At 57.6% G+C, this 21954-nt stretch overlaps 1 protein-coding gene across 1 annotated transcript in view; it reads left to right on the top strand.

Annotated features, from left to right (window-relative positions):
• CDC42BPB (CDC42 binding protein kinase beta) overlaps positions 1-14403 on the top strand; it is a 96617-nt gene extending 82214 nt beyond the window's left edge. The window contains exons 28-37 of the mRNA XM_059183202.1: positions 831-1047; positions 1239-1301; positions 2479-3075; positions 5514-5611; positions 5712-5796; positions 5894-6011; positions 6108-6225; positions 7661-7766; positions 7852-7922; positions 13033-14403. Coding sequence (XP_059039185.1) covers positions 831-1047; positions 1239-1301; positions 2479-3075; positions 5514-5611; positions 5712-5796; positions 5894-6011; positions 6108-6225; positions 7661-7766; positions 7852-7922; positions 13033-13164 — 1605 coding nt within the window. The 3' untranslated portion in view covers positions 13165-14403. The remainder of the gene's footprint in view (positions 1-830; positions 1048-1238; positions 1302-2478; positions 3076-5513; positions 5612-5711; positions 5797-5893; positions 6012-6107; positions 6226-7660; positions 7767-7851; positions 7923-13032) is intronic.
• Positions 14404-21954: the final 7551 nt, after the last annotated feature.

Below are 21954 nucleotides of genomic sequence, written 5' to 3'. Positions count from 1 at the left end.
GTGCAGGGCCCCGTCTCCCCCATGTCACCCGCACTGCCTTCCCGCCCGCACCCCGCCTGGTCTGTCTGTGCAGTCACAGCGTGCCTGATGCTGGGAGCCACCTCGTGGTCCTGTATGAGTGGAATGTGCCCCCACAGCTCCCCTCCCTGGGACTTACTGGTCCTCAGCGGGAGCAAACAGCAGGAATCAGTGGGTGTTTCCCAGCAGCATGTTTGTTGGCCAAGGTGGAGCGTTCCCTCCACGGAGTTCATATTAGGTGGTGTGGCATTAGGAAGCCTCTGAGCCATTGTGGGTTAAGGAAAGAATCACCCCCACCCCTCCACTGGGACTTTTCATAAACACAGGAGAATTTTCACTGACCGCAAAATGAAGTCCAAGAATCCTCTTAACTGAACTCACCTACCTACCTAGAAACTGCCCCACCTGTGCAGTATAGAGAACTGCCATCCTCGTGTGCTTAAAGCTGACCTGCAGCAGCAGCCCATGACGCCCAGGCTCCTGGACAGGCTCGGGGGACAGTCCCAGCATGTGCGGGCAAGTCTGTCTTTCCCGTTCTGTTAAGTATAGGAAGATCATTCAGGAAATCGTTTTGAAGTGGACTCGCTCCATCAGTGTTGGCAAAAGCACAGTCTGACAAGGAAGGGATGCGGGGTACCTGTTCATGGCAGCAGAGCCCCTCACAGTCTCCATGGGCACCCGGAACCGGGACTCCGCCGACACCCTTGTCAGTACAGGGCAGCGAGGCCTCGAGCTTGGGGCGTCAGGGCCAGGCTGTGGGCATCTGTGTGCTGTGCTTTGGTTGTCTTACGGCTCTTTTCTTTGTCACAAAGGTGACAGCTTCTCTTTTAGGGACACCTTCTAAGACCAGCTCACTGCTCATTCTGACAGAAAATGAGAATGAGAAGAGGAAGTGGGTTGGGATTCTGGAAGGACTGCAGTCCATCCTTCACAAGAACCGCTTGAAGAACCAGGTCGTGCACATCCCGCAGGAGGCCTACGACAGCACGCTGCCTCTCATCAAGGCTGTCCTGAGCGCCGCCGTCATTGGTGCGTGCCCGGTGCCATGCGGGGCCGTGCCCGTGATGCGGGGGACAGTGGAGCGTGTCCGCGGTGCCTGTGGGGCCCGATCTGCCTGGTGTCTGCGGGAACTGAGTGCCTGTGTCTGCTCTGAGAAGCGAACGGTATGTGTCAATAGTACTGACGTCCGTGTGCTGTTCTTACTCCTCCTGCCGTGACAGATGGGGACAGGATCGTGGTCGGCCTAGAAGAAGGACTGTACGTCATAGAGGTGACCCGCGATGGTGAGTGCCCAGGAGCCACTGTCTGCCCTCCCTGGTTCGCACGCACGGGTGCGGGAGGAGGAGCAGGAACCCCGGGAGCAAAGCGTCTTCGTGACGTGTGGATTCCGTAAACAAAGGGAAGGGTGAACAGCTGAGAAACGTCACCTGCAGCAGATAAGACAGATGTTCAGCAGATGTGTGTGGCACATCCCCTGGTGCCTCGGAGTCGGGGTTAGGCTCTACCTGCAGGTTCAGCAGAGCACGGAGACCCACCGGCATCACGAGTGGGGTGGCAAGTGGCTTCCTGCGCCCACTGAGCTCGTGGAGGACAGGACTGAGGGGGAGATGGGGACAGGGAGAGCCTCCTAAAAGGAAGATGATTTACTGAACTCCTCAATGTGCTGATGACTTCCTGAAACTTTCCTTCCTCTGCTTCAAAGTGGGGTATTTCCTTCTCTCTGGCAAGAAAATGCAAAGTAGCCCCGTCTCCTCTCTTCACCATCCTGTGTCTCAGGAGAGAAACGCAGGCAGATTAGAACTGGCCTGGCTCCTGGGCCGGGCTCTGGGCACATCCCCCCAAAATGAGGAGCTGCTCCATGGTGGCCAGCCTTCCCTTCCTGCTGAGCCTGGTGGGAACACGTGTCACCAGCAGTGGCTCCTGCCAGCCCGAGCCCAGGGCTGCTGGTCCCTCAGGTTCCAGACCAAAGGCTCTGCTCAGAGAGCCCTTAGTGCAGGTCCTATACCAGTTAGGGTATTGGGGATAGCGGGTTAATTTGGGGGTGGCTGCTTTCAGACAGTTAATCTGAGGGTCCAGTGAGGTTGGAGACAGACTTTTGCTCCCCATGTGCAACCTGAGGGTTCTTACCTTCGGGGATGAACCAGGAGATCCACATCCACCCCCCGAGGCTGTGGTGTGCTTGGCATCTCCCAGCCTGGGCGGTGGGGGGTTGGGGTGCTGGTACCATGGAGGCAGGGGAGTGTGAGATTGGGGTGGCCCCTGGGGGCTCCTGAAGGAGGGCGCTGCCCTGGCATCTGCATGACCCTGAGGTTGGCAGGGTTGGAGGCACATTCTCGAGCGTGTTCTAGAGCTGGTTGGCAGGGCAGATGGTTGGCAGGGCAGGGAGCCGACGGCGAGGTTCCCGGCGCTCTCGCACAGGCGCTCCTGAGCCACTGTGATTCCGCTGTTCCATTCCCGCAGTGATCGTCCGTGTTGCTGACTACAAGAAAGTCCACCAGATCGAGCTTGCTCCCAAAGAGAAGGTTGCCGTCCTCCTCTGCGGCCGGAACCACCACGTCCATCTCTGTCCGTGGTCTGCTTTCGATGGGGCAGAAAGCAGCGCCGACGTCAAGCTTCCAGAAACAAAAGGCTGCCAGCTCATCGCAACCGCGACACTAAGGAAGAGCTCCTCCACCTGCCTGTTTGCGGCTGTGAAGCGCCTGGTCCTTTGCTATGAGGTCCAGAGAACTAGGCCTTTCCACAGGAAGGTCAATGAAATCGTGGCCCCCGGCACTGTGCAGTGGATGGCCGCGCTCAAGGACAAGCTGTGTGTTGGCTACCCGTCTGGGTTCTCTCTGCTGAGCCCCCAGGGGGACGGGCAGGCTCTAACCCTGGTAAATCCCAATGACCCCTCGCTTACGTTCCTCTCACAGCAGTCTTTTGATGCCCTTTGTGCTGTGGAGCTCAAAAGCGAGGAGTACCTGCTTTGCTTCAGCCACATGGGACTGTACGTGGACCCACAAGGTCGGAGGTCACGCATGCAGGAGCTCATGTGGCCTGCGGCGCCTGTTGCCTGTAGTATGTATATGTTTTTCTGTTGCCATATCCCTGTTGCCGCTCGTCACCTCGACAGTCAGCATGCGTTCTAGTTCGCTTTGGTTTGTGTCTCGGTCCCTCAGCTGAGCAGTTAGAGGGGCCCCGGGGTGGGGGTGGTGGGCCCCTGCATTTCTTCAGGAGAAGGTGGGCTCCTGACTGCAGTGGGAGGTGGGGGGTGCCCCTCTTGAGCCAGCCTCCTGCCGGCGGCGCCTGTCTCCCCCGGAGCACCAGGGCTTCGCAGGGGCCCCTCCGCTGAAGAACGCGGATGGGCAGGATTTATAAACGCAAGCTAGAGGGTTTCGGTACCAGAAGACACCGCAGCTCCAGAGTGCAGGTTAGCTCCTGCTGGGACAGAGGTGCCCACGGAACTGCTGGGAGCCGTGGCTCCTTGTTTGCCACTTTCCGTGGCCTGCGGAACGGGGTCCCCGGACAGGAGTCTCTAAGGCCCAAGCCCAGTGAGTCAGGGCCCCGAGTTGGCTCTGTGGGGACACGTCCGACGCAGCCTGCTGTCTGGGCGCTCAGTTCCAGCAGACTCTACGGCTCAGATCACGTACTCAGTGTAGCCCAAGTCAGAGAAGCAGCAGGTCGGACGGAGAACAGGGAGTGAGGAGACGAGTCACAGGGCACATGCTGATGTTGAGCGGATCGGGACAGGGTGGGAGGTGGGGGTCCTGTTTTTCCTTAATTACCTAAAAGGATAACCTGTGTGCCTCATGGCCAGCCTTGCCAAGCTGGCAGAGTCCCCAGAGGTGTTGGACAGGGACACCGGGCCATTGACATGATCCACCAGCCTTCGGCTCTCTGGACCTCTGCACATTGCCCAGCTCAGTCAGTCCCCAGCCAGGGCGGCAGACAGACAGGCAGGTGGTGGCTGGCCAGGTCCTTTCCTTGCCGCACCCCATCGTCCTCCTGGGCAGCCTGGACAGGAGCGGCCTCAGAGCCATGCGGCAGCCCTGCCTGTCAGGGTCTTCTCCTGAACCCCAAGTTTTGAGAAGTTTATTGTGGAAAGGTCACTGCGTGTGATGTTTTTGGCATCCTAGCTATGTGGCTGGCCCACGCACCTCGTGCTCCTGTGTTGGCCCTCCTGGTTCCCACTCCCCCTGCGTGCACACCACACACCCCACATCCGTTTGTGAGCGGGCGAGAAACGACTCGCTAAGTTCGGGCTGGAGAACAAGAGCTCTGTTGCCTCCTTGTTCCACGCCCGCGCTGCGCATTCGCGGGGGTCCTCGCCCATCCCAGTAATGCAGGGAGGCACGGGCAGTCCCACGTGGGCCACACGGTGGAGCCGGGCTCGGACGCACATCCGTCAGGCTCCCCGGCCCGTCCTCTTGCCACCGGTGTTGATGTTTTCATTTACAGTTTCCTTTAAACAACGAAGTCTCAGTTGACCAGCAAGCTACACAGCCTCTCCTGGTCCTCCGTGTGGAGGACGGTCCTCTGAGAGTTCCCGCAGGGAGCTGTGCTGCATGTCCCCTCTGGCGGGCGCTGGCCAGTTCCAGCCTCTCGGCTGCTTCCTACAGGCTCCTTCATGTCCCCGTCTGTGTTGGAGAGGGGCTGACCGCACACGGGGACTGTGACGGCAGCACAGCAGGAGAAGCCTTGCAAAGGTTCATCTTCAGTCAGTGACGCGTGACACGAGGGAGTAACTTCAGCCTGGAAGGCAGAAGGGCCGGATGGCACTGGGGACCCCACGGCCGGCCTCGCCCTTGCCTTGCCCTCCTGGGCGGGCCCTCTCCCTCGACCTGCTCTCCTTCCCCAGAGGTTCAGTCTTACTGCGATTCTAAAGGTGGGGACTGTCCCCTCAAGCCTCAAATGCCAGATGGGCCCGTGGTCCCTGGTGTGTTCCTGTCCCCACCCGGCAGTGTCCCATCACTCCTGACGAGGGGGGAATGTCATCCCTCCCCCCCCCCCCCCCGGGGCTTCTCACAGAAAGCTGGTCCCGGATGTGTTGAGACGGGAGCACCAGAGGCCACCACACACCAGGAAGGACCAGTCCCCGAGGGGGCGAGCCCGTGGGTTAGCTGGGGCCGAGGCAGGGCGGGTGGTTGCCCCAGAGCCGAGCAGCAGTCTTGTTTGGAAATTTTAAGGGTTCCTTGAGAAATCGGACTTTCTGCATCTCTTAAAGGAATTTTGCCTCCAAACCGCGCTCTCCCCCCACCTCAGTTCCAGGCATGTTGGGCCTAAAGCGCTGGTTTCCGCAGGGGTTGCCGGAGGAAGCGAAGGGGCAGCCGGCTCCCCGCACGGCGGCTCGCCCCTGCGCCGAGTGTGGAAGGCGCTGCGCGGGCACAGGCGGGCCCTGTGTTCGGGGACCTTGGGAGCGAAGGGTCCTTCTAGGGCCGGAGCGCGCGAGTTCCTGCCTTGCGGGGGCGCGGGGGCGCGGGGGGCGGCTCGCTCACGGCCTGCCCCCTCCGCGCCAGGTTGCAGCCCCTCCCACGTCACGGTGTACAGCGAGTACGGCGTGGACGTGTTCGACGTGCGCACCATGGAGTGGGTCCAGACCATCGGCCTGCGGAGGGTAAGGCCCCGCGCGGCTCGGGTCGGCCCCGTCCCGCGCGCCGCAGCCCTGCGCGCCGCTGCCCTCCGCGCCGCTGCCCTCCCTCTGCTTTCGCGCGCAGATACGGCCGCTGAGCTCCGACGGCGCCCTCAACCTCCTCAGCTGCGAGCCTCCCCGCCTCATCTACTTCAAGAGCAAGTTCGCGGGTGAGGCTCTGCCCGCGGGGCGGGGGGCGCGGGGCGGGGCCGGCGGGTCACCGCCCGAGGGCCGCACAGAACCGCAGGGCTCGTCCCCCTCCCGCAGGAACGGCCCTCAACGTGCCCGACACGTCTGATAACAGCAAGAAGCAGATGCTGCGGACCAGGAGCAAGAGGCGCTTCGTGTTCAAGGTGCCGGAGGAGGAGCGGCTGCAGCAGCGGCGGTGAGCGCGGGGCCGGGCGGGCGGGCGGGCGGGCGGGCGGGCGGGCGGCGGCGGGGTCGGGCCGGCAACCGGGCGACGCGCTCCGCTTCTCCTCAGAGAGATGCTCAGAGACCCGGAGTTGAGATCCAGAATGATATCCAACCCCACCAACTTCAACCACGTGGCCCACATGGGCCCTGGGGACGGCATGCAGGTGCTCATGGACTTGCCTCTGGTGAGCGGGCCGGGGCGGGGCGGGGCCGGGGCGGGGCTGCGGGGCGGGCGGGGGCGGGGCTGCGGGGCGGGGCGGGGCGGGCGGGGGCGGGGCTGCGGGGCGGGCGGGGGCGGGGCTGCGGGGCGGGGCGGGGCGGGCGGGGGCGGGGCTGCGGGCGGGGCTGCGGGCCCTGCGGTCCACCGGCCTAGGCTACTGCCTCACCGCATCTCGGGCAGAATCCCGGGCCGCCTCACTGCGGAGCTGGCCGGTTCATCTGCGGGTCTCTAACCTCGGCTGGTGTCCTTCACCTTTTCAGGCTGTTAGTGTTCTGTGGGGCAACTAGCTGTCAAAAATGACTTCTCGGGGGCGCCTGGGGGGCTCAGTGGGTTAAGCCTCTGCCTTCGGCTCAGGTCATTATCTCAGGGTCCCGGGATCGAGCCCCACATCGGGCTCTCTGCTCAGCGGGGAGCCTGCTTCCTCCTCTCTCTCTGCCTGCCTCTCTGCCTGCTTGTGATCTCTGCCTGTCAAATAAATAAAATCTTAAGAAAAAAAATTAAAAAAAAAAAAGACTTCTCAGGAACATTTTCCTACAAGCAGATAGCAGAGCTTTTCACTTAAAAACGTGAGCTAGACCCTGTGACCCAGCAGTTGCACTAGTGGATATTTACCCCAGAGATACAGATGTAGTGACCCGAAGGGGCACATGCACCCCCGTGTTTATACCAGCAACATCCACAATAGCCAAACGGTGGAAGGAGCCCAGATGTCCATCGGCAGATGAATGGATAAAAATGCTGTGGGACACGCACAGACACACACACACACACACACACACACACACACACACCGCGGACTGCTACGCAGCCATCAAAAAACCGCAAAATCTTGCCATTTGCACTGACGTGAGTGGAACAGAGGGTATTAGGCTGAGCGAAGTCAGTCAGCCCGAGACCGTTACCATATGATTTCACTGATGCGAGGAATTTGAGAAACAAGACAGGATCATAAGGGAAGGGAGGGAAAAAAGTGAAACCAGAGAGGGAGGCAAACCATAAGAGACTCTTAATCTCAGAAAACAAACTGAGGGTTGCTGGAGGGACAGGGTAGGAGGTATGGGGTGGCTGGGGGATGGACACTAGGGACGTGTGTGCTCCAGTGAGCACTGTGAATGCTGGAAGCCTGGTGATTCACAGAGCTGTACCCCTGGGGCAAATAATACATTGTATGTTAATTTTTAAAAATCAGACATGAGCTAAGATTCAACTTTGCCTAAAATCATTCTTCTCAATTCTTAGCTCAAAATTAGTCTGGTGCCACTGTCCATGGAGTGAGGTCTCGGGACCCCAGCTGTGGTCTGTGGTGCCTGGCTTGCAGTTGGGCCAGGGCCCAGACGTGCTTCTGCCCTGCCGTCTGCCTGGGCGCCCCAAGCCTGCTCACTACCTTTCTCTCCACCCAGAGCGCTGTACCCCCCTCCCAAGAGGAAAGGCCTGGCCCTGCTCCCCCCAACCTGTCTCGGCAGCCTCCATCCAGGAACAAGCCCTACATCTCATGGCCCTCCTCAGGTACCAGGGTGTCCGAGAGTGGGGGCCAGGCCTGCCGGGGCTCTGGACTCTTTTCCCTAAGATGGCAGCTGTCCTTGCTCCACAGGGGGGTCGGAGCCCGGAGTGGCTGTGCCTCTTAGGAGTATGTCCGATCCTGACCAGGACTTCGACAAAGAGGTAAGACTTACCTTGTTCCAGGGGCGCCACTGAGTGTCTGCAGCTCCTCGCGTGGGGGAGAATCCGAGTGGTGACAGCAGCTTCACCCCGCCTGGACCAGCCTTGTGGGGCCCGGCAGGCCCGGGAAAGAAGGGGCCGGGGTGCAGCCTGGTCACCGCCGCAGGAGGAAGAGCAGCCTGGTGACAGGCTGACCTGAGCGCTACTCCCCAGCGCCGCTGGAGGGCGGGAGGGCACGGGCTCCGTGACCGGGAGCCTGGTGGGAGAAGGGTGTGGGATCCTGTTCGCAGGTAATGACCTGACCAGCACGTTCCTCAATCAGACCAAGGCCTCTGGAACCAGGCCCCATTCCAGGCTCTGCCCCAGTTGGGGACTTAGGGGGGCCCCAGAAGCCTCCCGGGCACTGACAAGTAGGGGCCTCCCTGCCGAATGACTGAGAAATGAATGCCTTTCCGAGAAAAGCACAGCCAGCTTCTCCCTTCTAGACCGTCTCTGTCCTCCTGCGCGCTCCCGTGTAACTCCTGGTAGCTGCGTTCGGTCGGTGTGCGGGTGGCCTGGTGCGTCTGCGAGAGGCTCCCACGCTGGCCTGTCTGCCCGTTCTCTGGTGGCTGTTCAGAATTGGGGCCTGCGGGGCCAGCGTGGCTCTGCTGCTCCTTGGGCACCGCGGACTGTGCCACGGTGGGTGTGGCCTTACGCTTGCTGGGGGGACTGGGGGACGGTGCGGGAGCCCGTGCTCACCAGCCTCCGTGCACTAGGCAGCCCCACACCCTGCCCGGTGGCTCCCTGGGAGCCCCACTCGGGGCAGAACAGGTGAGGCCGATGCTGGTCTTCTTGCCAGGCTGCTGACTCTCTGAGGTCCGCGGCCACTGCCAGCGTGGGCCGGCCGTTCTTCCTCCAGGCCCAATGTCCCACCTTCGCCCCTCCCTCATTCCTGGAAGCTCTTTCCTCACTGTGAACGTGGTCTGTTGCAGCCGCTAATTCCCACGCAGTCCCGTCTGTCTCATTCAGCGACGTTCTCTCATCTCTGGAGCTCAGCGAGGTTTCCTCTTGGTGCGTTGTACCTTCGTGATGTATGTTTGTGAGAAAGTGTCCTGACTCTGAGAGTATGTTTGCAGGCAAAGACCTAAGCTGACTTATTTCACAAGCGGATGGTGCCCTGGCCCCTGCCGTTTCTTTCCCTCCAGCTTGAAATGTTGTCTTTATAGTACATTAAACCCCTTTGTTGATGCGTTTCTGGATAGTCCGTCCGCCAGTGGACGGACTCTTTCCTCTGTCCGCGCCGCCTGCGGGAGATCAGGCAAGAAATCTCTGTTCCTTCTTTATAACAGTTTCTTAGCTGTTTTCATTTTATGCAAATAAATTTTATTTCTTTTAAGTGTATTTATTAAGTAACATCTACCCCTAGCGTGGGGCTTGAGAGCATGACCTTGGGATCAGGAGTCCCGTGCTCGTCGGCCGAGCCAGCCGGCACCCACACTCCACATTTTAAAAGCAGTTTGTTGGCTTCACAGTAAAAAAAGAAAAGTAAAAATTGTGTTGAGCTTTTCGTTGCGATTATATTGATTCATAGATTAATTTGGGGGATGCCCCACATCTTGACCTTTCCTGTGTGGGAACACAGAGTGTCTCTCCAGTTGCTGGTTTCCCTCCTGCAGGTAGCGCATGTTTGTGGTAAGTGATTCTTAAGACGTTGGAGGGTTTTGTTGCCATCGGGAATGGTCTGCCGTCTTCCGCCGCGTACCTGGTGGTTCTGGCTGGGGTCTGTACAAGCTGGCGACTTTGGGCCCTTCAGTGTCCCCCTACCTTGATGAGTTCTGATTGGCACTTGTGTTTGGTTGATGGCCTTGGAGTTCTGTCTCTTGGACTCTGGGAGGGGGTGAGGGGACAGAGGTGGCGTCGCCTCACTCAGCACACTGGGAGGCCTCCTGAGAGCAGAGGTTTGGCCCGCTGACGCCGCGGGCTCCGTGCCCCCACCAGGCTCCAGGAAGACACACGCCTCCCGTCCTTTCTGGCCAGCGTCTCACCAGGCTAAGGCAGGGGTGCTGGGTGTCGGTCAGGTGCTTTCGTCAAAGGCTTCCCTTTGAAACCTCCCCTTCCTGGGATTTCTCGCCAGCCTGTTTGTGTCGGACGGGGGCAGCCTTGCGTCCGGAGACTCAGTCCTCCCTGGTCGCGATGTGTTGTTTCTTGGAGTAGAGACAGTCTGGGGTCCTTCGGTTGACAGTGTTCATCAGCCTCGTGCCCTGGGCTGACCTCGGCCGCCTTTGTCCTCAGAGCTGTACTGAGCTCAGCTCTGACTCAGCTCTTCGTAGCCATAACGTACCCGTTTTCTTTCCGGGGAAGTTCGTAGAACACCCTCAGAACCGCCGAACGCTGCTGCCTCTATAGGTAGGTCTTGGTTTTTTTCTCTTATTACTTTTTTTCCCCTCAGCCGTGTATTTTGAAAGTTTTGAACCTTCAGAAAAGTTGCACGAACACCAGAGTAAGCATCCCACGTGAGCTTTCCGTGACCTGCCTCCCCCGGTTGGGTCTGTGGGGGAACACCCAGCAGAAAGGAAGGTGCGGTCTCACCGGAGCCCCCGCCTGGTTCTGCGTGCGTCTCCTGAGGGTGCAGCCCCCTCCTCCCCGGCGGGGCTCGCCTCGCACCTCGGTGTCTCCCGGGGACTGTTCACGCCCAGGGCCTGGCCGCGCTGAAACCCAGAGTCCGGTTAAGGAGCACCTGTGGGTTTTGTCGTCCTGCCTCTCGTTTGAGTGCAGCCTTTCTCTCTCATGCCGTTGAATTTACGGAAAGTACAGCTCTCGTGCAGAACGCCTCTCGGGCGAGGCCTGTCTGCGATCTCGGAGAACAGTGAGCAGGTCCCATAGTGTTCTCCCCAGGGGCTGGCAGGGGAGAGTGTGTAAGCATGTGCCTGTGCGTGCACTCGCACGCTTCTGCTGAACCGCCGGTCGGGGGCGCACTGGGCCCTTTCTATCCGCTTCCCCAGCCCCCGGTCTCACCACGTTGCTTCGGTCCCCTTGACCCTGGAGCTGGTCCTCCGTCTTTCCAACGTTGCCTCCTCCCGGGGTTCAGGTTAGAAGTCCCAGGCCAGCCTGCCACACAGTGGACAGGGGACCCCCCGAGGGGGCTAGTGCACCCCCAGGCACAGAGCACCCGTTGGTCCTGCACTGCTCTCGTGGGTTCACACTCTGGGAGGAATGTGGTGCAGTTCGTGCCGCTCTAAAGTGAACAGTTCCGTGGCTGCTCAGTAAATTCACAGAGTTGTGCAACCACCAGCTAAAGACCACAGGATTTCCACTGCCCCAAAACCCACCGCACCCCAACCCAGCGTCTTCTCCCATTCCTCCCTCCTGCTGCCCATGGCAGTGACACATCTCTGTTCTGGCCCTGCGGTGTGCCCGTCGCGGACACCTGCGCCGCCTTCTGAGTCTGGCCTCCTTCACTTGGCGTAAAGGCCTCAAGGTTCACTGACCTTGCAGCAGGCGTCCGGTGTCCCCCATTTACATCCTCCTTGTCCCCGGGTGGACACGTGGGCTGGACCCAGCTCTGGCTGCTGCGAGTAGCGCAGAGAAGACCACGTGCGGACCCGCCGTCGTGCGGGCACCGCCTCATGTCTGCGCACCCAGCCGCGGGGGACGGTCCACTTTCTGACGAGCCGTCAGTGTTTCCCACGACAGCGGAGCCATTTCACACTCCTGCCAGCAGAGTGTGGAGGGGACGGTTTCTCCGCGTCCTTGTCCGTGCTTTCCCTTCCTTTCCTTTTCTTCTTCTTTTTCTAATCGCCATCCTGGTGGGTGTGAAGTCACCAACCTCATTGTGGTTTGATCCGCATCTCCCTAGTGACCGCTGATGTCCAGCCTTGTTCTCCTGCGCCTGCTGGCAGCTTCTGTACCTTCGGAGAAACATCTAGCTGTTTACCCGTTTTTGTAAATTGAGTTGTCTTTTGTTACGGGGTTGAACAGCACGTTGTGTTCTCGGGACACTTGGCCCTGACGTGAGGTGCAGGTGTTTTCTCCTTCCTGTGGGTCGGCCTCACCTTGATCCTGTTCTCCGATGCTTCTCATTCGGGCAATACCCAACCGCTTCTCTTCTGTTGGTTGTGCTCTTGAGGTTATAACTAAGAATTAAGTCATGGAGATTTATTCTTGTTTTCTTCTGGGTGTTACGGTTTTAGCCTTCATATTCCGGTCATTGATCTACTGGGAGTGCGTTTCCCTTACGTCGTGAGGTGGAGATCCGGCGCCACCTTCCCTCATCGAGGTGCCGTGGTGCCCTTGCCAAAAGCCAGTGGACCGTGGTAACACAGATTTATTTCTGGACTCGGTTCTGTTCTGCTGCTCTCTGTGCCGATGCAACACCACACCGTTTGGGGTACTGTTGCTTCTTAATGCATTTGGAGGAGTAAGTTTGGGAAGTGTGGTTCCTCCCAGTTTTTTCAGAGGATTGTTTTGGCTGCTCTGGGCCCCTTGCAATTCCATATGAATTTGAGGACATGAATTTTTCCCATTTCTGGAAAAAGCTGTCAGAATTTCAGTAGGGACGGCGCTGAGGCTGTGGATTGTTCTGGGGGCGTGCTGCCATCCTCGCAATGCTCAGTCTTCCTTCCCCGGACATGAGATGGCTCAGGCCGTCTTTCTGCCGCAGTGTTCTCTACTTTCAGTGGTCAGATGTCTCACCTCTTTGCTTAAGTTTATGCTGGAGTTGAACAGCGCTGGTGAGAGCGGGCATCTCGTTTGTGCCTCGTGCTAGTGGGAAAGTTGTGACTTCGCCACTCAGTGTGAAGCAAGCTGTGGGCCTTTGAGCGCGCTGAGAGTTTGTCATGAAAGAGCGCCTTCTCTCGCTTCGGTCTGTCTGGTTTCTTCGCCGTAGAGTTGCTCATTCCTCTTTGGAACTGTAATTGCGGAGTTATTTGTGGGTTTCAGGTTGGGCTTTGGTTTGCGATCGCTTCACTGGCGCACTGAAGGACGCTGTGACGTGCTCGTCGAGTGTTGTCGTAACCAGACTGGAGGCAGCAGCGGGACCGACTTTCCCCGGCCAGTGCCCGTGTCTGGAGGGCTGCGCCCGGCCTCCACAGCCCGGGGCGGTCGTCCTTACGCTCTCCCCCTCCTGTGTTAACAGCCTGACTCCGACTCGACCAAACACTCGACTCCATCGAACAGCTCCAACCCCAGCGGCCCCCCAAGCCCCAACTCCCCGCACAGGAGCCAGCTCCCCCTCGAAGGCCTGGAGCAGCCAGCCTACGACGCCTGAAGCCACCGGCCTCGCCACCATGGGGCCAGGGAGCTGGGGTGGGTGGCCTCCGGTGCCAGTGCCAAGACTGAGCTGACCCTCCAGTGTTGTTCAAGGAAACATAGACTCAATATGTAGATATGGAGATAAAGAAAAATCTTTATTATAATAATGATCAGTTTTCTGCCACATGGTTGTTGGTGGTGGGCCCGACCCACTGACCCGCACCACGGTGGGACAGCACCATTCCGTTTGCACAGGAAGGACCAGCACCTCGCCTCCCCCGCCCGGAACCAGCTGCGGATGCCGGCCTCCCGCGTGGTGAGCCGGCAGGCCCCGCGCAGCCTCCGTGACGAGCCTGTTCCCTGCCCCCTAGGACCTTAGAGAATCGTAGGAAATTGTGTTTCAGTCCCCGTGTCCCTAGAATCTTGAAGACAGGAAAGCGGAGGTCAGTCGGTGGCCTTCGTCTTCGCTTAGCCATTACAGTCAGCCGCAGAACTTCTGCCGACCGTGTAGCCATGGCCAGAGGCCCCCGGAGCCACCCCTGCCCTGGGCCCCGTGTGTATGTGTGTGTGTGTGTGTGGGTGTGTGTGAGTCCACTCCTGGTCACAGCTGTCAAGTGTCACCTGTCTCACTACTGTGAAGTCCCTGCGCTCGCACGGCTGCTGCCTCACTGTGAAGGTGGGCGTGGCGAGCTGCCACTGGGCAAGAGGAGGCCAGCGCCCCCGGAGCCCCGCTGCGGGCGCTGGACACCCCCCGCCCCGCCGCCCTGCCCCTGCATGGAGCCCTGTGGTTAGTGCCCGTATGCATCACATAGACTCGCCCGACACTCCTGCACATTGGCTTTGCCCGTGGATTTACTCTCCCCCTTCCTTGCTGCTGTGTTGAGTAATCAGGTTTGTGCCCTGTCCTGTGAAAGGCTTAGATTAACTGGCCAGCCGGCGGCGCTGGTCTCTGGCCCAGGACTGGCTCTGCCCTGCTCTCCCGCTGGTCCGCGTTCTGGCGATGCTGTGGAAGATGTGCACTTCCCTTGAGTCGGCACTGAGTGATGTGGGCACCACGGCCTGCCTGTGTGTGTCGCACACCCAGCACCTGCTGTCCACCACCCCCTGGGCCTTCTGCTGGGTCTGGCACCTGCTGGGGGTTCTGGTTTTTACTTTTTTAATGTAAGTCTGAGTCTTTGTAATTATTGAATCGTGAGAACATTTTTGAACAATTTAGCTGCCAATAAAGCAGAAGACAGCAGTTTTAAAGTTCTCAGTGGCTTGTCTGAGTGTGATGACTCGTCTCCCGGCTTGTGTCCCAGGGACCCGGTGCCGGAAACCCGCCTGCAGATGCTGTTCTTCCTCATTGGCTCTGCGGGGTCCTGCAAAGGCACCTGTTTGCATGTGGCAGACGCTGGTTTCCAGTGGGACTCTGGCCCTCCAGGGCTGTGATGGGGCTCCTGGTGGGGGGGCACCTGGACATGGGAGGCAGGGACGGGCTTGGCCACTGCGGGGAGAAAGGGGTCCCCTGGTTAGGTGTTCCTGCCGGGTCTCGCGGCAGCCAGACACCAGAAATGGGTTAGAGTTTCAGCCTGAGAGAAGTAGAAGCTGCCGGGGCCAGGGGCAGGGCGGGGGGTGGGGGCATCGGTGAGACACTGCAAGGCAGAGCAAGAGTCCGGCAAGCGCAGTTGCGCGGGAGAGGCTCCAGTCTGTGGGGCCACCTGGAGCAGCAGGGGGACCCCGGCCACACACAAGCACGCTGGCCCCTCAGCGGCCCTAGAGGATGGGCTCGGGCAGGTTGGAGTTACCCCCAACACTGCAGAACTCTGGCGGCAGTGGGCAGCCGTCCCCCCAATGACCCAATGCAGTGGGTTGGGTTGTAGTCGTTCTGAGAGCTCCCGTGTTCTTGGTACAGCCTTGCCTGCAGCGGGGCTGTGAGGCCACAACAAAGTCCAGAGAGCAGCTCGCCCACCCTGCGACCGGATGTTCAGGGACCAGCCCCTGGGCCGCTGGCTCTGCCTTCCCATCTGCTCCCCTTGCTTTGCACGGCCCACCACCACTGACACAGGGCACGGGTGGCCGTCCTCTCTGCTGTCCTTGAAAGGACCGGAGTGTCCGGGCAGCAGGGACCACGCCAGGCACAGGTGGAGCCTTTCAGAGACCCAGGTGAAAGCCACCAGCTGGAAACGGCACCACGTGGGACCAGCATGTGATCGCCAAGGGTCCCCGCCACGGTCACACCGTTGCGGGCGGCAGATCCCAGCAGCGGGCGCCGGTGTGTCCTTCGGCAGCGGCAGAGCGGGTGGCGCAGAAGCAGGTGGGGTTCACACCGCCGAGTGCCACACGGGCCCCAGAGTGACGGGTCCCCACCGTGCTCAGTTGCTGCCCACGGAGGCCGGCAGCCGGCACGCCCCAGACGCCCTCGGGGTCCCAGCCCTGGGTGTGGGGGTTGCTGGCGGGGGTCGCAGACCGGCCGCTGTCACACACGCCGTGTGACTCGCCTTCTCGCTGCTGCCACTGGGACACCCACGCCGCCCTCCCCCCAAGCACCGGGCCTGACAGCGATGGACGCCAGAGGCTCTACCTGCCCCCGCCCAGGACACCCCGTGGGCCCCGGGGGTGGGTGGGTGTGGGTGTGTGTCTGTGTCTGTGTCTGTGTCTGGCTAGAGACAGCAGCATCCGGGTCTTTGCGGCAGCGCAGGTGCTCAGCTCCAGCCTGGGCGGTGGGAACCAGCGCAGAGGGGACGGTCCCAGGGCCCCCGGCAGCCCCCGCGCGCCTGGTCTCGTCCCTCCTCAAGAAGCCTGAGGCCGCGGAGGCAGTTCTGGAACAGCCGGCCAGCGACCCGCACACCCTGAGTTCCCGCCCGTCCCCACCCCGGACTTGGCGTCCAGGCCGCCTCTCCCATGTCCCTCCTTCCGCGGCCATCCTGCTCCTCTCCTTGGGGCTCCAGACGCGCCTCCCCATGCGTTGGCCGGGTCCGAACAGCCCGCCATGCCCTTCCCGCGCCGGCCCAGAAGAAACCCGTCCCTTGGCCAGGTCCCCGCACATGGTGTCGCGTGCGGACTCCGGAGAAGACCCCCCCGCCCCGCCCCGCCGCGGCCTGTGCGGCTGGGGAGCAGGGATCCCCCGGCCCGGGGTGGGCCCGCGGCGGGCGGCGCCGGGTGCAGGCCTCCGGCCGCGCCTCCCGGAGCCCCCAGCGCCTGTTGGGACCCGTGACTGCCCCTCAGGCGGGTGCTTCAGAAGCAGACGAGCAGAGACCGTTGAGAGCCGCAGTGGTCACTCGGGAAACCTCCGTCTCCCCGGAGTCGCCGTCTCAGAATCGGAGGGGAAGACGGTGGCTCCGGATTTACACAGCGCGCGGGGAAGAGCCCCGGAGCACCAGCGCGCCCAGCGCCGGCCGGACCCGGTCCTCCGTCGGCCGCGGTGGGAGACAGCGGCGCGGCCTCCGTGTCCCCTCCCAGCCGCCTCGCCTGCCTCCAGGGCCATCCCCGGCCCCTCGTCCCAGTGCCCCCGGAATGCACTCTCTGCCCCAGCGCCCCCCACCCCCGTCAGAACCTGCCCCTTGAAAGCTAAGCCCCGAATCTCTCGCGTTCCCGGAGCCAAAGCGGAGAAAGGACTCGGATCCTCTCCTCGCAGACTCGCGCGCGCTCGGAACACGGTCGCTCAGTCTTCCGAACCCCGGCCCTCGGACACGGGTCACTCCCGACAGGGGAGGGTCGGGCCCACGGCAAGACCCTGGAAGGGATTCAGAGGGCCAGACCAGGAAGCCTGGGAAATCCCTAGACAACTTGCAGAACAATTACTGAAGCTGCTCCCAAGCCCGCTGGTTGCTCCAAGTCCAGGCTTGACGCTGAACACCTGTGAGCCTGCTCCGGCCGCTCTGACGCCTGCAGATTGCTTCGTCTGCCCTGGACGCGCACCGGGCCAGGTGGCCTTGAGCTCCGTGTTGGTTACTGGACGGATGTTTCAGTTAAAAGGACCAGGACGAAATGGGAAACTTGTCCACTGTGGATCTAGTTGATGTAGCAAGCCCGCTCACCTGTGCCCTGGACGCCTCAAATAAAACCAGGACTTCTAAGACCCATAATTTCCAACTCTGACATAGGGAGGCCCCTAAACAGAACCGAAACCCTCCTGACCTTCACCATTACCGTAAGAGGCCAGGGCCACTGGAAAAAAGACTGTTGGACATGGAAGAAGAGCCCCAGCCCGCTTCGGCCCTCCGTCCGGGCTTTTCCAGTCCCTCCCACCCCTTGTGCCAGGGCTCCGAGGAACTACAGAGGCTCTTCCTGTCCCTCTCTACCACCCTGCACACTGGGAATGAGTCTCTGTCCCTTCTGACATGACAGCGACACTCAGTGCTCAGCCCCACTACCACCAAGAGCCCCACCTCGGAGAGCCACATCCTTTCAGATAATGGGGGTCCCTAGCAAACCTCAACAAGGTCCTGTCATGAACCTCTTCTCTCTTGCTTGGGCCCCTAGGAGATACTCACACTTTCTTCTTAGTTCCTTGGCCCCATTCCCTTACCGGGCCCAAATTTCTTCAAGAAATTGCTGGAATTTCTCCCGAAAGAGGAAGCAATTCTGGAGTTTGACAGCAGCAATCCAGATAGCCAACTAGGTGGGTCATGTGACCCTTTCATGTCCTTGCTGTGTCTCCCCCGTCCCTGCCACCAAGTCCAAGGCCACTTGGATCAACTACCAGCCCATTATGAGCAAAACCCTCAATGGACCCCCACAGAATCCATAGCACACCTCCCACTGAGATCCACACAGACCCTGCAAAGCCTCTCCCCAGAACAAACCAATACCCTATAAATAGACCCTGCACGGCACCAAGATAACAGAAGGCCAGAGGCCCCTGGCCTCACTGCCCCTGCACTAGCTCCTGCAACACCCTGATCCTACCTGTGAGAAAACCCAGCCGCTGAGCAGGGAGGTTCGTCTGGGAGCTCCAAGCCATAAAATAACATTGTGACCCTCAGCACCCTGTCCTTGTCTGTCTCCATCTCAACCGACAGCCGGGGTCTGGCCATAATGAGCGCACCCAGTGCCTGTGTCAGCATTTCTGTGGCGGTGGCCAGCAGGGATCCCTGCTTCCCTGGGCAGGACGGCAGGACCCTCAGGCAGTCACATCCCCGGGGGCTCACGCACCTTACAAAAGGACAGTGACACAAGGTTTTCTGGAGGCTTCCCACTGGTACCATGCGTCCAGCACTTGCTTCTCTGCCCCCTTTCCCAAGTCTCCCCACAGGAAGAGGACAGCAGCCTCCTGTTGAAACCGTTAGCCTTAAAAGAACAGAAAGTCTTCCAGAAAAAATGGCAGTTTGCTCAGACTCAGATTCAGTATTTACGGCACTGGTCTTGGAACAACGACTCATGTAGAAGCTCATGTGCTTTTGTAGTATCCTGCACATCCCAAACCTAAAACCAAGCACCAATTACAAGCTTTTCTCAGACTGGCTTGCTGTGGAATTGGATTTTGAACTTTCTCTCTTAGGACCAAACTTTGTATGTTTTCTAAAGAAATCAACAAATCTGACCCTATTATTTAGGAAAAATCAAGATGATGTAACCTTTGAGACCTTAAAGAAAAGCTTAATGATGCCTTCTGCCCTTGGACATCCTAATTATTAGCTCCCATTTTTCTTTTTAATATGTAAGGAGGAAGGGCCTTCAAGTACCACCCCAAAATGAGCCATTCCCGCCACCACGCCTTTGGCTAAGGGCAGCCAGGAGACAGTGCCGGGACCCCCATAGCCATCCCCATGCCCTGTGTAGAGGCTCTCCTGAACACCCACCACCTTCCGGCCCATCATCCCAGTCCTATGAAATCTTCTTCCTAACCACTCCTCCCAGAACTCCTCACTGCAGTCACCTTCTCCCGGACACCCTGCTCCCTCCCCCTTGGACAACACCCCTCCTCACTGCAGATAGGACACCTCTGACTCTGATAACTTACAGGAAACGCCTCCAACCAAGGCAGGTTTCTTGTGGCTAAATGAAGGTCCTGTTTGAAGGGTCCAAATGACAAATATCGAAAGAAGAAAGTTCAAGATGGCAGCATAGTACTGTCCTGAGCTCACCTCATCCCACGAACACAACAATCTACAACTGTATGTGGAATAATCCCCAGTAATGGGGACCCAGACCCTGGGTGAACAGAGCCTCCACAACAAGGCACAGCAAGGAGAGCGGTAGAAAAGGCAGAAACACAGCCTACGGAAACACACACTCCCACAGAGGCAGTACTCCACAGTGGAGAGATCTCCCAGGTACAGACGTTCTCCCTGAGGAGAGAGAGGTTTGAGCTCCACATCAGGCAGCCCAGATCCAGAGGAGCTCACAAAACACCTGGGTTCCCAAACTACCAGGGAGTCCTGTCCAAGAAAAGAGTGGAACTATAGGAAAAGGAAAGCCTGCCCTTAAAGGGTTAATGCACAGACTAGCTTTGACTCAGAAACCAGTACGAAAATACCATATAAAACATGTACGTACCATAGGCATAATTAATGTTTTCATTAAAAATTAGAATTTAAAAAATTAGAATAAAATAAAAATAAAATCTTGGAGGACCTGCCAGAGAGAGCAGAAATAGCTGGGCATCTCCCCAGGACGGAGACACCGGAAGCAGCCATTTTCCTAGCCCATTCTATGTAGACTCCAGTGATGGCAAGTGCCATTTTGAAATCCTCCCTCTAGGGGCACCTGGGTGGCTCAGTCAGTTAAGCCTCTGCCTTTGGCTCAGGTCATGATCCCAGAGTCCTGGAATGGAGCCCCACATCGGGCTCCCTGCTCAGTGGGAAGCCTGCTTCTCCCTCTCCCATTTCCCCTGCTTGTGTTCCCTCTCTCACTGTGCCTCTCTGTCAAATAAATAAAATCTTTTTAAAAATAAAATTCTCCCTCTAGATGGTTAACAACAGGGTGTATAACCCAGGCCGCCAGTGAACCACGGCAGTCACAGCAGGGAGGCCCGGCCAGCCAGACCAGGTGTCACCCCCACCCATGGGCACACCCACAGCAGTCACAGCTCCACAACAACACAAGGGTACATGCCATCCATGTAAGGGACACCCCTGGAGCCGTTGGCACTGGTGGCCAGGAGGGACTGCACTTCTCGGCCACACAGGACATTTCCTACATAAACCTTGAACACTGGGAGAAGTCACTGAACTACCTAATACACAGAAACAGAGTCAGGCAAAGTGAACAGACATAGGAGAATGTTTCAGACAAAATAACAAGACAAAACCTGAGAAAAATAACTAAATGAAACAAGAGTGCAGACTTCAACCAAGAGATAGAAAATATGGGGCGCCTGGGTGGCTCAGTTGATTAAGTGTCTGCCTCGGCTCAGATCATGATCCCAGCTCTTGGGATCAAGCCCCACGTCAGGCCCCCTGCTCGGTGAGGCGTCTGCTTCTCCCTCTGCCCTTCCCCTCTCTCATGCTTGTGCTCACACACCCTCTCTCCCTTTCTGTATCCGAAATAAAGAAGATCTTTTAAAAAGAGAGATAGAAAATATGAGAAAGTGCCAGTCAGAATTTAAGAATATGAAAACAGAAATGGAAGATACACTAGAGGGAATTAGCAACAGATTTGAGGATACAGAAGAATGAATCAGAGATAAGAAAGACAAGGTAGTGGAAATCACCCAAAATGAAGAACAAAAAGAAAAAAGAATGAAAAGAAATAAGAGCTTAAGGAACCTCTGGGACAACATCCAGTATACTGTATACTAACATTCATATTACAGAGATCACAGAAGAAGAGAGAGAAAGGGGCAGAAAACTTATTTCAAGAAATAATAACTTAACCTGGGGAAGGAAACAGACCAAGATCCAAGAAGCATATAGAGCTCCAAAGAAGATGAATCCAAAGAGATCCACACCAAGGCATATTATAATTAAAATGTCAAAAATTTAAGATACAGAGAATACGAAGCATAAAAAACAAAAGCAACTAGTTATGTATAAAGGAACTCCTTTAAGACTATCCGTTGATTTTAATCAGAAACTTTGCTGGCCAGAGTCAGTGCCATGATATACTCAAAGTGCTGAAAGAAAAAAACATAACCAGGGATACTCTCTGACAAAGTTAACATTCAGGATTGAAGGAGAGATAAAGAGTTTCCCAGAAAAGCAAAATGAAAGGCATTCAGGAGCAGCTGGTTGGCTCATTCCATAGAGCATGTGAGTCTTAGTTACGAGTTCAAGCCCCATGTTGGGTGTAGAGATTATTCAAATAAATAAAACTTTTAAAAAGTCAGTATGAGGGTTAAGAAAAAAGGTAGTAAAGTCAACTAAATTCTGCAATAATCACTTAAGGTATGCACTAAATAAAAAGACGTCAAAAACATAAAACGGTAGAAGAGATTAAATGTAGTGCTTTGAGAATGGATTTGAACCTAAACAACCACCTACTTAAAACAGAATGCCATAGACACAGATTGTTAAATATGAGCCTCATGTAATCCCAGATCAAAGAACCTATAATATATATACAGAAGTAGATGTAAATAAGTAATAAATAAAAATAAATAAATAACAGATATACAAAACATAGAAATGAATCTAAACACTAAAGAAAATCATCAAATCACAAGGGAAGAGAGCCAGAGAAGAACTACAAAAACAACCAGGAAACAATTAACAAAATGGCAGGAAGTACATACCTATCAATAATTACTTTAAGTGTAAATGCTCCAATCAAAATCCATGGGGAAGCAGAAAGGATTAAAAAAAAAAAAAAAAAAAAACAGGACCCACCCAAATGCTGTCTACAAGAAACTCATTTCAGACTTAAGACAGACACAGACTGAAAG

This window comes from Mustela lutreola, chromosome 7 (assembly GCF_030435805.1).
Source record: "Mustela lutreola isolate mMusLut2 chromosome 7, mMusLut2.pri, whole genome shotgun sequence".
Classification (NCBI taxonomy): Eukaryota; Metazoa; Chordata; class Mammalia; order Carnivora; family Mustelidae; genus Mustela; species Mustela lutreola.
This window is presented reverse-complemented; position numbering and strand designations above follow the sequence as displayed.